The sequence below is a fragment of the Corvus cornix genome, chromosome 7 (assembly GCF_000738735.6).
Source record: "Corvus cornix cornix isolate S_Up_H32 chromosome 7, ASM73873v5, whole genome shotgun sequence".
In the NCBI taxonomy this organism is placed as follows: domain Eukaryota; kingdom Metazoa; phylum Chordata; class Aves; order Passeriformes; family Corvidae; genus Corvus; species Corvus cornix.
In genome coordinates this window covers 10,373,161-10,387,786 of record NC_046337.1, presented here as the reverse complement: position 1 = coordinate 10,387,786, position 14,626 = coordinate 10,373,161, and the positions used below count along the sequence as shown (strand labels likewise).

The window sequence follows — 14,626 nt, the reverse complement described above, 5'->3', positions numbered from 1 at the left end:
AGAATTATCTGATAAAATTTTAAATGCTGTGGTAGGATTGTTCAATCCCATGCATTTGGTAAATTACCAGGTGGGTCTCAGTTAAGCCTCCACTCATTTCATCATTTACAAACACCAGTGGAAGAGTGCCTATTCAAATATTTCAATGAACCTATTTTTGTATTCCTGAATGTGCTGTTGCAGATTTATACAGCTAAAATAATTTTCTCTCTCTACTACAGTTTTACACTGTGAATCAGTTGCCTTGTGGAAATACTTCTAAGGAGTAAGATCCTTGTTTATAGTTAGAAAACAAAATCCAGCAACTAGTGTAGATTAGAAATTATGTAGCCGGAAATTTTTATCTCTAGCACAGATTTCACTGACCAAAGTCTTGGTTGTTCAATTCTTAATAGCCATTTAAAGTAATAATGGTACAGCAACTCTTTTGACAGATAATGGAAACAATTTCTCTTTGGAATGCTGAAGTGATAAAGATGAGCTACTGCTCCAGGAAATTAACACAGAGCTTACACTGCAAAGTTACTCTTAGACAAGCAGCAGGCTGTTTACTGAAAACATTTTTCCAGCTACTTTACCAGGCATCTTCCTGGCATGTTAAGAACCATTTGTTTAGAAAATCTTTCACGGTTTCCACTTCTAAATAAAGAAGAAATATATTTTATCCTCTAGGAGTTCCTTAACATTTATTGGTCTGTTCTAACAAAGCTCCAAGTGCAGACTTAGAAATGTTGAGATGGAAAGGGTCCAATGTGGATGCAAACCTCGTTGCCTATGTAACAAACACCATGGCATTTCAACTGGAAATCTCTGCATTAAGACTCCTGCTACTCCAGGGAAGATGGTTTTGCTGCTTGTCTCAAAGAGTCAGACTGTGAGTGTTCCTCTGCAAGCAGTGCTTGCAGCACCAGCTGACTGGGACTGCTGCCACTCAGCTCCTCCTTACAGGCTTTGCCTTGCATTGGCTGTGCAAACAGAGTAACAGACCTCAGTATGAACAGATCTTGGTATCTGCTTCTGATAAACCTGTGCAGGGCATGTCAGATAAGCACATGATGGTAACACCTGCACCCTAGAGATCATGTAGTGAATTAATTCTTTTTCAAGTGAACTGAAGCAAATAAATAGTCTGAGGATACTTTGTCAGGGACACACATCCATGGAACACTTAGCTGAGGGCTGACTGACTCCCACACTGGTCCTCTCTGGAAGAAGCAGACCACTGAGTCCATGTAAAGGAAGACAGCTCATTGCCGAAGCAAGGCTGTTACTGCTGTTCTCATCCTTGTTTCACATGCCCAGTGGATTAATGAGGAACCTAGTTTGCCAGTGCCACTGAACCAGTAATACATTTTCTTTTGAGCAGTACAGTCTGACATTAAAGCCTTCCTAACCTGGTTTAAGGAAAGAACAAGGAGTGCTCTCACATCTTTAATATAAAGAGGTATAAATTTTTATCATGACATGGAGCCAAGTGTAAGCCAGCGGTGTTTTGCTTTATCAAGGTTCCAAGCCAGCACACCCAAAAGATGAACGATGCTGAAAGATCTTTCAACCAACCCAAACTGCCAAACAAGGGAGGGGGAACAGCAGTGATGAAAAACACAGTGGATAAAAAGGAAAGGGAATATTTGAAGAATCAGGGGGTGTGCTGTTAGGAAGGTGATGAAGGAAAAGAGTATACAGCAAGATCAAATGTGATATTAAAACACAGCCTAAGAGAAAGTATATTAAAAAATATGAATTGACAGAGATCAACTACGCTGAAAAGATAAACACTGCCTGGCACTGATAAAGCAAGGAGAACTATTGGAAGGCAAGCAGGGGTTTGAATCAGCCACAGACAATTCCTCCCTGAAACTCCTCAGATCCTATGGTGCCAGAAGGAAAAGGCAATCCACATTCAGCGTACGCCCATGCAGCGCTGAAGCCTTAGACTGAAAATTGCTTTGAAATAAAAATTAGAAATTGCTTCAGATTACTAAATATTCAAAACAATCCAAATTGATCATCAGAAAAGAACTAGAAATAGAAAAAACACACAAATCCAGCAATGCCCAGAAGAATAAATGGAACAGAAAGAGCTGGAAAGAATTCAGGAGGTTAAACCTTCATTAGCTAAAGATTATTGTAAATGCAGAAAGGAACACTGAAATAGACATAAATGGAGATGATATACACAAGCTATAATATTTGTGGCCTGTTATTTCAAAGGCAATAGATCAACTTAAGTATGTGGAACAGTACTGTGATGCAGAACAGGACAGAGAACAAGATAAAAGTGGAAGATAAAAAACATGAGGTGGAGAACACAAACGGAAATTTAAGGAAGAACAGAGACAGATGAAGAGACAAGACTGAATAAGTTATCCAGGGAGATTAAAAGGATTTAATATTTAGCTTAGAAATGTGGAAAGGGAACTCATGAACTGTAGGATGGCATTAAATCAGTCATAAGGAAGACAGATGCAGTATCCCAGCAGGGAGTGCAATATCTGTACTTACATCTGCATAGCAGAGGGCTGGGGGGAGGTTTTGCTGCAGGGTTTTGGAAGAGTGCTGTCACCCTGCTTCCTACTTGAGATTACATCCCAACCATTTATTCTTTTGCAGGGGAGACCCTTCACTCACAGAGATCACTTTAGCAGCTCTCTGTGAAACCCGGTTTGTACTCATTGTTGTGTAGCACATCATGGAAACACAGTCACTTTCTAGGCAGGTGGTGTGTCAAGTGATGCTGTAGCGTGTTCCCTGCTGTTTCCCTTGGGACAGATGATGGACACAGCAGCTTTGGGCCATCAGCTGCCTGTGGCAGAGCTGCCGTTAAGTCCAGTGCTCGCCTCTGCCTGCATGACCCCACTCCCATGGCAAGGGAGAGGGGATGCAAATGCCCAGGTATGAGCACAGTGATGATGTGGGAGACAGACACCAAGTGAGTGAGTCTTGCACTTCAGGCGTGAGATTTGGCAGTTCTGAGCTTACAAACAAAATGGGAAAGCAGAGCTGCAACTAAAGAGAGATGCAGTTCTCAATGACTTTTATTTGCATTCTGTAATGATGATGTGATGGTTCATTCTGGATAATGGCTCATAGTTGTGAGTCTGTAATAATAGCTGGGCTCTAAGAAAGTTAAGACAGATTGGGAACCTCTGCCACTCTGGGGTGGAGAGGGAAAGTCCAAGTCATGACTCACGGGTCTTCCCTAACTTCTATTACTTTATTCTTATGGCAAGAAAGACAAAAGCTGATTATCACTGCTAATCATATTGTGGCAATAGCAATGCATCAATTTTTTTTTCTTCATTTTATTTGGATGATGTAGTTTTCCCCTTATGACAGGTTAAATGAACTTAAACACACCTTAGCAAACAAGTAATTTCATAATATATTTCACAAGGCATATCAGATGAGCTGAATGAGTGTAACACTACCCCAGCCCCATCAGCTGAGTGGTACAGCATCCAAATACCCTGCTTGGCACAGAGAAACTGGGAAGAAGCAGACTTGTCTTTGGCAAGACCTGTCACCTTTTCCCCACCTGTTCCACCTGCTCCCTTCACTTTGTCTCAGCCGATGCCCTGGCTGCATTTCTGGGAACACTCGGTGCCAGCACTGACCTGTGCCTCACTGCTCAGACTGGGAGCACACGGAAACTCGCCATGGGCGTGGATAACAACAAACGGCCCGGAAAGACGAGAAGCTCCCCAAAATATGTCGGGTGCGTGCGGGCTGCAGGCGGCGCTGCAGCACCGAGGGATTCCCGGTCCCGGTGCCCGGCACCGCCATCCCGCCCCGGGAGCGCAGGGATTTGTCACCGCACTGCTGCCTGGGTGGGCTGCGTTACTGGAGCGACGGAACGATCCAAAGGAGCTTTCAAGAACAAGAAAGTAGTGCTTGGAAGTGAATGGAAAATAGAAGTCCTGTAAATAAACTGGCAGAGCGAAGTGACCTTGAAGCGTAGAACACACTTCGCATCTGAAGCTGAAGATAACAGAAATATTCCGAGTCTTTGCTGGAAGTAAGAGGGAGTTGATGTAGTAGCTTTTGCATAGGCCAAGTAAGGAAATTATGTTGCTTAGTTTGGAAATGAGAAGAGCATGAACAAGTGCAGGGTCATGAGAAAAGCAGGAACACAGAACGACTGAGTAAAACTGAGGCAAACAACTGTGCATTGCCAGGTGTCAAGGAGCGGGATAGCCAGGGCAGAGGGGACTCTAATAAAGGAAGAATGGCATTGAGAGGAGTCTTTTAAAAGAACCAGTGCAAAGCAGATCTGCCACTGACTTACTACTGAAGCTGGAACAAGGGAGAAAGAACCATGCTCCAAACTAAGCATCTCTTTTCACTTGTTTATATGGCATCAAATGTGTAAAGTCCCAGCTGGAAGAAAACTACTTTCTGTTCTAGGCATGGAGACACTAATTCCATATACATTTCTCTAGATTTATTGATGTTTATAAGCATGCTGTATCAAATCATATATAAAAATCAAATCTCATACTGAAATATGTAACCAAGAGCTGCAGCTAACCATCCTCTGAAATGTTTTGACGAGCTCAATCCATGCTGCTTATAAAATGTATTTATCCAGTGGCTTGTGCTTGGTAATAAATTAAAATACACTGTGAACGGATATGGTAATGCTGGGATACTTCAGTGTGTCCCACGAGATGCCAAGGTTTCACAAAAATTTTCTCTCATGGAATAAAAGAATGGAAATTATTGTTTGTTAGTGCCCAAACATTTCTCTTTAACATCTGGAAGGAAAAAATAGTTAGAAGTTAATAATAAAATAGTCATATTGTCTTTTTAAATGAGATGAAGCATTGCTGATTTATGATGTAAGATGTACAACACTAAATAGCTGGATTTCCAGACCTGCCAGTTTTGCAGTTTACCAATTGCACCCTTCAGAGAACAGAGTTTTATTAAACATGATGGAGCTGCTAATTACAACACAAAAGGCCTGAAAATGTCAGGAAACTTCAGAAGTTGATGAAAATTTTATATGTTCAGCAACTGTCAGGATTTGTGTTAAGAATAGCAAAGTACTCACAAAATGTAGCAGATAACTCCTATACTCCACATATCTGTTTCATATCCAATAGGTTCATAGTTTATAACTTCTGGAGCCACAAACTCAGGTGTCCCAAAAAGAACTTTCAGAGAGCCTGCATTTTCTGTGAAGAATGGAAGAGAAAACCATTAACTGCTGCATGGAGATTTTTAAAAACAGTTATTCTCTAGTAACAGGAAAACCAGTTTTGCCCTCATATTTGTGATTTTGTTAAAGACTCTTATCAGAAGAAATAAATGATGCCTGAATTGCTGTTTTCTTAGCTGATACATGTATAGCAAATAAAGAATTATTTATTAAGCATCCTCAAACACACGGCACTGTATAAGGTGCATAAGAAGGTTCCTATTGCAAGGAACTTCCACAAGGCCAGATCTGTGAAAAAGGAGCACCATCAGTGTTTAATTCAGATTTTTATATCCTGAAGTACAAAAGTGTTTGAGCCTCCGTCCCTTTAGCAGTTGCAAAAGAGAACTGCAGGATTCCAGTGTCAGAAAGAAGCTACAGTTTTCACAAATCATTGAACATTTATCAAAGCTTGGGGCTCTGCATGTTGTGGTAAAAAGAACCAATAGTGCTAACATTACAATAATAGGAAAGAACTATTTCAATCCAACATATTTTCTTCTAGTGTAAACAGGAAAGAAAACCAATAGTGGGTTGCATGTCTCTTAAATTTGAAGTGGCACAGGCCAGGGGTGAAACAAGAGAAGAAGCAGATGTTGTACACCAGTCAGATCATTACCTCACAGGTAAAACTGGACTTGGGCATGGTCTCAAAACCAGGCTGCCTACAAGCACACCTGTGGCAAAGGGGAAGCACAAATCACCAGCTGTCAGCCATCAGCTGCTCCAAACTTTTATTCAGCTGTCCTGTAGCACAGGTATGCTACATTTGCTCTGCTTAAACACACTGTGGATGTTTTAAAAATGATCTACAGTGAAGCTGCTGCTACCAATATGAACTGGAAGAATGAGGTCATGAGACAGGTGAACTGGCTTGACATTCTTCTTGTGCTGACCCATCAGTACTGCCCTACTGGAAAATACAGTGATCAAGGTAAGAGAAAAACCTGTTCATAACCATGTACTGCCAGATTATGCTGCCAGTGTGCAAGGGAGTGGTATGTCTACCTTCTAGTATAGTGTGAGACACAGTGCAAATCATTAAGTTAGAAATTCTTAGGCTCATTTTAGAGAAATAGTTAGGAATTCAGGGGGCTCATTTTCATTAATGCTCATTCTAAATCTGATGGGAAGAAGAAAAGAATAAGCAAGGTCGGGCAGGAAGGAAACTAAGGAATAGATTAGGGACTGGGGGGGGAAAAACCCACCTCCCAGTAATAAAATTGTATTGTAAAAATATAAAAATGTTAGAAAATAAATTGTTTCTGACTTGAAACAGGCTTGGATTTAGGTTGAGAAAATCATGTCCAGTCTGCACATGTGCCTGAGCAATCAGTGTATGCCTTAAGTGAGATTCATTGCATTACGTTTATCTTCTGTGCAAGAGCAGCAGCCAGATTAGGCACAGTAAAATGTCCTAGTGAGGAACCATTGCTCTCCCAAAGAGATTACCATCTAAACAAAACAGATATGGATGGGAAGGCAAACAGATGTAACACATTCCAGTCCTGCTCCTGTTAAGGTTACCACGAGTACAGGGATTTGCAGCTCTATAATTAAGAGAAAAGCTTAAAAACCCCTCAAACAACAGCAAAGTTTTGAGGAGTTTACAAAAGAATTGACCTTTCCACAACACTGAATCTGAATAGAATATTTTTATTTATCAGAATTTAATTTGCCAAGTTTTGCAACATAAATGCTGATCCCAGTACAGACTCCCCTCCCAAACTTAGCTCCATTGAAAGCTCTTAAGGCACTTCATGAAATGTAATCAAACACCTGAGCTAGTGGTCTTTTGAGGTATGCAAATCCCCAACTTACCAAAGGAAATCTGAAACATATATGGGGTTAATAACTTGCCTAATGATTGAACACCGTGCTTGAGGCAACTTTTGAGCACAATCACAACAATTCACTTGCAGTTATGCCAGTTTCCCATTTTAAATGCTGTGAAACCCTTTTTTGCTATGTTCAGGTATGGTTTTAATAAATTAATTGCAGAAACCTCATTTTCACGTGTTTTCCCTACTCCCACCATGCAGGGAGTACCCATTTTTAGAAACAGAAACAGAGAGAAGAATGCCTGGGAGCAGCTGCAGGAAATTACCCAGATCTTCCCATGCAAGTTCACCAACATCAAGACCCTCCTGCCAGCTCTCTGACTATCCTTTAAAAAGCACATTCAAAAACTATTCCACAACATCCCTACAGTCACATAACCAGAGTTTTCTTACTCTAAAAAGTATACTTTTTCTAACATGCACTCTAAAATGACTTAGCCTAAAAGAAGGGCAATGTCTTCTCCACAGTGACAATGAGGAGTGAGAGATCACCTTCCTTTTCCAAGTGCAAATGGGAAGCCTAAGATCCCATTTTCCCATCTGCCTTCATTTCAAAGTCAACACTTACATTTTTTTTCAAACTGTCCTTACAAGAAATTACTGAAATTTATCACAATGAACCTATTTTCTAAAAGCTTCATCGTGATCATCCAAGTCTCAGGCTCAGATTTTCACATCCAAGTTTGGAGTGTGCACTGTGTAAACTACCATGAGGAACTGTGTATGCAAAAGGCTGGTGTATGAAATCTGCTGCCCACAGGTCAGAGAAATGTGGGGGTTTTTTTGAAAACATGGCATTTAAGTGCAAGCATAGAGTGTGAAACAACTGACACAGCATTTTCTGTGTATAAAGAAAAAAGAAAGGAGAAGAGTAAGACCCTTTCTATGCAGTAATATGTCAAGTCTTTACCCAGTTGTTTATGAGCTTAGTACACAAGTAGGATCTGTGTTTGGATATCCCTTAGTTCAGATAGAAAGCTGACAAGCTAGCTGGAAACTGTTGCTGACATTGTGTATAATCAACTGATTAAAAAAAAAATCTTTACAGTACTCAGAAACCATTCTCTTTTCTCCTCAAGAAGTTTATCTTAAACAATTTTCTACATGTGTTCCTCAGCACACCAAAAAAGGTCAGGAAAATATCCCACTGCAGCTTTGGTATTTCCGGACAGTGCAAGAGAACTAATTAGCTGCAGAAGATGACTGCAGAAGGAGCTGATCCTAATATCTTTAAAACTGATCAAAACACTGAATATTTAGAGGCACTAGTTTGCAGTAGTTACAAAAAATTCAATCTCAGAAGCTGAAGTGCAGAATCAGCCCCTGCTCCCTTCAACAATCTCTTGGCTGAGCAGTTTCTGCTCAGTCAGGGTCAGGTCTGTAGGATGAGGGCTCCAATCCCACATCTATCAATGCCAAAGTGAATTTGACAACCAATTTCAAAATCATAAATCTCGAAGGAACACAAGTGGAGGAACATGCCCTCAGTGCACCACATAAGACAGCCGGCAAGAAGCAGGCATTAGTGAAAAGTGGTTTTAACAATTTTTGTGAGTAAATGAAACAGTAAAAGTTGTTTTCTACTTTTGGAAATCATATCAACTGAAATGTCACAGTTGTCTTTGAAATTAAAACAGTTCTTGTGCTTGCTGGGCATGGAATGGAAGGGCCCTTTCCCTTCCTAGGGAATGCCACCCACGATGGAGTCATCCAGAATGGGAGGATGATGAATAGCAAATACCTACAATGGAACCTGGCAAGAATTAGCAGCATGTTAAGCCAAATGAATGTACAGCATTGTAAAATCAGAATCAGCATCAGCACCCACAACTCTCATCCTTCTACACCAAGAGAAGTTAACTGGAGTTTAGAGCTTTCCTGTCTATGGCATGACTGGTGCAACTCACAAGCTGCTGTCAGCCATGCAATGTACTGTGATGCCACAAGATTAACAGAAAAGTGAGAAAGCTGATGGACATGAACAGGCTACCGAAAATAGGATCTTCCGTTTGCTAAATGTGGGTGTAACTGTGGTCTGAAGGGTATTCTGTGTTTACATTATATCTCTTGTTGATGAAATCCACTCAGTGCAGCAGTAAATGTACAGTTTTCAGGCTGACAGCTGGAACATCGTGGGCTGAAATCTTTCCCACACCTCTCACACAAAACCACCAGCACTGGAACTTAGTTAACAGTTCATCCATTTCCTGAACAAGAACAAAATCAGTTCATGTTCCCAGAACACTACTGGCTCTATGCTGGTGAAGGAACAGAAATGGCAGTGATGTCTTTTTAAAATAAATAAAATAGACATCTTATCTCTGAGTTAACAGTGTCCATGTGACCAAGATTCATTTAATGCACTTTTGGAGCAGAACATCATCTAAAATTCTTCAAAGCAGACTTCTTTTCCCCTATTCATTCAACAAACCATTCTTGGGAATGCAGTAGTCTGTTATTTAAGTGTCAAAAGTAGTAGGATGAGCAGCATTTAGGCAGATAACAAAAGGTAGCTGGTAGTAAAATCATTGTTCTCAAAAATCATTGTTCTACTTTTTAGTAAGTATTAACAATTTTAAAATTAATACGTTTTCAAAGAGGGAAGGCAAAAGATTTCCAGTAAGAATCCAGCTGTGGGCCCCTTTATATACAGAGTAGGAATTCATATAAGTTGTCCTAATCAATTATTGTCAGGAGATCCACAAATCTTGGCTCTCCCAGTGTAACAGGTTCGTAAACTATTTTTGTTTCTTTTAATTCCTGGAATGATTTTTATTTCTTTTGTGAAAATACAAAGATCAGTGTGGGATGTTGGTATTGTTTAACACTGACAACACAACTGAAGGGCTGCTTTTTAGAGCTGAACAATATGAAGACAAGAACTTTTGAAGGTCTTTGGCTTTCAAGTTGTAGAGCATGTTGGAAGCTTAGACCAAAACGAATGATAGAAAGCTGCTAAAAAGCAGCTTAGGAAGAGGAAGGGCTTGTCAAATGGAATTTCCCCCAATTGCATTATTTTTAAGTAGTGCTATTACACAGCTCTTTATAGCATTCCTACGATGTTTAACATGTATGACAACATCCTGCTGTTTATGATAAGAAATGATAAAAATAACGGGAAAATGTAAATTGACTGTAATTATCTGAAAGGCTTCTAGAGCATCACCTAAATCCCTGCTGTTAAAAAAGTTTTGAGGATTTGTAGTATTCATGAAGCATTCAGTTAGAGAGTTAGTGCTTGATGGTACCAAATGTAAATATTTTTTAACATTACTACTACTGTGTATTTTAGGTGGAATCTACAGGGATACCCTGCTGTAGAAACAGGCAGGTAGATTGTGTACACCTCACTGCAAACTTCTCTTGAAGATGAGGTGCCCTACTCTCACTCTTGAATGTCTTCTTTTCTCCCTTTTCTATTTCTTCCTAAAACCAGAAATATTTATAGGAAACATAGTTTATTTACTCTCTATACATGAAAGAATATAATAGGTATCATGAATTACTGTTTGTTCTGCCCTTTCCCCCTGTGATACTTAAATAGGCAGAGAATTCATTACCTAATCTTCTTGCGAGTCCAAAGTCGATGAGTTTGATACTTGTACCAGTCTTGTTGACACACATAATATTTTCTGGCTTCAAATCCAAGTGGACAATACCCTGCTTATGAATGTATTGAACTCCTTCTGAAATCTGCTTCATGTATTTAATGCACTCTCTCTCTGTCAGTTCAAAGTCTTCATCAATGATTCGTTCAAAGAGTTCTCCTCCAGAAACCCTGTGAAAGACAGAATAAGAAGAGACTTCTGTAACATATTCATTTGGGGAGTAATCAGACCTTTTTTTTTTACAGCAATACAGAGAGTTCAAGCTTGCAGCAGTCACTTCAGGATGCAATCTGTGTTTTGTAATTGCATTTTCCATACCCACACAGAAAATGTGGGAAGAATCACCTCTTGTGTGTGGTATAAATCAATAAATGTTTTCTGTTCTGAATCTCTGTCGCAGGTGAGAACTGTGAAACACCGATGTTGTTATTCCAGGCAGGAGGGATTTACACCCTGCCTCTAGGACTGGGTCACCTGCAGCTGACAGTGAAGTGTGTGCTCTGTGATTGCCACCCTGCTAACACGTCTTTGTAGCACTGCTCCCGACTCTGAGCACACATTTCCCATGTCTTCCTTTCCTTGTACCATCCATCAGTGAACAAAGGTAGATAATGTAATTTAGAAATAAAGAAAACTAAAATACATGGAATGGGTCCCAGGGAAAGAGGACAGAATTTCAAGCACATGAGCAAAAATTCAGAAAAAAGAGAGATTGAGAGTGACAAGGGCTAGGAAGGAAGAATTCCGATGATATGGTTAATTGGAATGCAAAGCTCAAACGGTAAATTACTGACCCAAGTGAGCTCAGAGGGAATTTCCTCCTTAGCCATGACAGGAGAAGGATATAACCCACAACACTTTCAGTGTGGTATTTTTAGCTGAGCCCTCATCACATTTCTTGTAGGTCAATTCCATTTTTATGCTAATTTAAGATGTGAAATAATTGGTCTTTCTAGGGTAGCATCTCCTCGATTGAACTGTTCATGAAACTGAAGTGGGACATTTTTAACCTAGATTTAATGAAGCATAATTTGTGACTTGTTGGTTTTGGTGTTTTTTTGTTTTGTGTTTGTGTTTTGTTTTGTTTGTTTGTGTTTTTTGTTTTTTGGGTTTTTGTTGTTGTTGTTATTTTAAATTCTGAGTAATCACTCAACTGGTTTATCTGCTTGCATCCAAAGATGGGAAATACTTTTTTCTTATGCTGTGGGTGAATGACCCGTAAAGAAAGGAACGCGTAGTGAAAAGCAGCTTTGCTTTTAGAAATTAAACACACCATGGTCTTTATATGGTTTAATATTTTGCAGCATTCATGCTTGTTGCCAAATGCAATTGCACATTTCAGTTACAGAAAGAAAATACACAACAGAAAAGCAGCCTTTCCATGTTTGCAGGTTGCCAGATACATGATTATATCCCTCATGTACCAAACTGAATTTGAAACATCTGAAGTTCTGGATGCATTTCTTGCTTTGGCTATAAGATTTCATAAAATATGTAATTAGAAATGCTATTGTGGTTTCCTATGAATATAAAAATAGTAAGAAGAGCCTATGCTTGACAAACTGAGGGGTTATGTTGGGTAAGAGCACATTTGTAACCTAAAGCAATAGTATTGCCAGACCTGTTGAATAAACATTCAGGGGATCTAGTTTGTTGTTGCTTTGCTAAGACATTAACCAGTATGGGTGTTTATGAAAACATCTGCAGGCAAAATGTTTATATCTGGATTACTCTGCAATTCCAAATGATAATCATCCTCATACTAAAATGTACCAGTTGTTTTGACTGTTTAAAGCAGATAGTGACAACTTACTTGGGCTATAAAAGTGCCATCCTTTTCAGATCCCCAAAGGGAAAACTTTTCAGAAATTGTACCATTGTCTCAAGCACCACTTTTTTAGCACATTTTTGTAAATGAACTACTGTTAATACATCTGCCTGCTGTTTTTACCATGGGAGCTCTCAACACTCTCGTAGCAATGGTAGATTAAACTGCAATGCGCTTATGGGATGAATATTGTTGCATTTATATCAGGAGCTAAATCCAGTTTGATTTTGCCAGTTAGGAAGCTGAATAAAACCAGTGTGGATGAGGTTCTACACATACACAGGTGGAGAAGTCGGCTTTGTTCAAACAGTCCAACTAGTTCAGAATCTAAATCTCTCTTTTTTTTTCTGGGTTCTCCTCTTTTCAGTCTTCTCTACATGAGTCATATAGGAAAATATTCATGTCTGTGGAATCACAGAATACACATCTAAGGTTTTTGGTCCAGTAGGAACAGTGAAAAGAATCTACCTTAGAGTTGCCCAGGCAAATACTCAACAGTATTTTTAAAAATCTACCTTAGAAAAGAAGAGAAAACCAAAGTAACTTGTACCAGCTTAAATCACATCAAATGATAGAATTTAGTGCTGAGATTTTGCTCCAATAATCTTAATTTGCAATACAATAATCTCCTTCTGATCTATGTAAAAATAAACTATCTGAGGTATATAAAACTTTGAGGCACTTATCTCCCAGTGCTGACTTACATTGACAACAGGCTACTATTTTCAGATTTACTTTTTCCACTGAGATGCTTATGGAGGAACCAATATTTTCCTATATTTGAAAAGGAAATGCCTGAGATTTGCCTCTGACTTCCAGTAAATGTCAGATGGAAAGGTTTCCAGGCAAGAGCACATCATTATAGTGTTTAATTTAAAAGTAATAATAAAAAAATCAGATTTTTTTTTTTAATATGAAATCAAATAATATAAAATAGTGTAATAAGAAATACTAAAAGCAGAGAGTATGAAGTTTAAAAGGTTCTAGGAAAGGTATGGGAATAAAATTAGAATGAACAATTTTGAATAAATATCAGGAAGCAAAATATAAGGGTGCTTCTCATCAATTTGAGTAGAAGGGGAGCTCCTAAATTCCAGTCACTGCTAAAATCTGATTTAAAAGAGACTGATAGCAGGTGAGCTTGATTTATTTGAAATCCATGCATTTAAACTCTGATGGAAATAAAACAAACAGCTTGGATAGTAAGAATTTTAAAGGTATTTCCCACAACTTCTTTGAATGCAAAGAAATGCTATATCACAGCAGAAATGATCCCTTGGAGGCTCTTTATCAATACAGGTGCAGTTGCTGGGCTGGGATTGTGTCAGCTGGATAATGTGACAGCAGAGAGGCTACCAAGTCACCTGACACAGGGGTCACACACCTCACTGCCCAGACCTGCCTGCTCTGCTGCTGCTTGACACAATGGAAATGTTGGGAGGGGGATGGGAGGGGGACTCAAAAACCATAAAAGGTGGCCACTCCAAACTAAATCCACATCCTAGTGAGACTGGGTAACAAAACTACTTTAAATTTGATTGCAGTTTTCTATATTTTTAAAGAGTAAAACCCCTTTGCTGCCAGGGGGGAACTAATGGAGTGTAAAGCCATATGCTATTCCAGACTCTTTATACATCTCCCTGTTTTCCATTAGGTCTGCCAGCTCTCAGTTCCAAGCTAAGTAGGGTTCCCTTCCTTTACCATCATCAGTTTGCTCAACTGCTTAATTTAAAAATAAAAACACCTTCCTGCACATAAGTTCCAGGGTTGTAAAATCCAGTCTCTGAAATATGCCAGTGCAGTAGTAGTTTGCAGATAATCTAAGCAAGTGCCAAGCAAGCAAAATAGACATATAGTCTCTTTTGCCTCAAACAATTTATATCTTACTTAGAACTTCCAGCCAGCAAGAAAACTGCTTCTCCTTGCATCAGAGAGCACATGAAGTCAGTGTGGCAGCAGAACTGTAACTAAAGTAACTTTTTGGGAAAAACATCAGCACAGATCAGGATTTGATTTCCTTTCCAGCTGGTACTGCCACAAGTATAGAATTCACACTAAGCAGGTGCATTATGGATGATGCAGACATTGGTCATACTGGCCTTTATTGTTTGTGAAGCCTGTTCAACACGTTTAGAACTGCCTTAAG

General features: G+C 39.4%; 1 protein-coding gene across 3 annotated transcripts in view; it reads right to left on the bottom strand.

Annotated features, from left to right (window-relative positions):
• MYLK (myosin light chain kinase) overlaps nt 1-14,626 on the bottom strand; it is a 195,708-nt gene that overhangs the window by 10,012 nt on the left and 171,070 nt on the right. For all 3 annotated transcript variants that reach the window (XM_010407059.4, XM_010407062.4, XM_010407061.3), the window contains 2 exons: nt 10,605-10,822; nt 5,057-5,180 (listed from right to left, as the gene is read on the bottom strand). In XM_010407059.4, the coding sequence (XP_010405361.3) occupies nt 5,057-5,180; nt 10,605-10,822 (342 nt within the window). The remainder of the gene's footprint in view (nt 1-5,056; nt 5,181-10,604; nt 10,823-14,626) is intronic.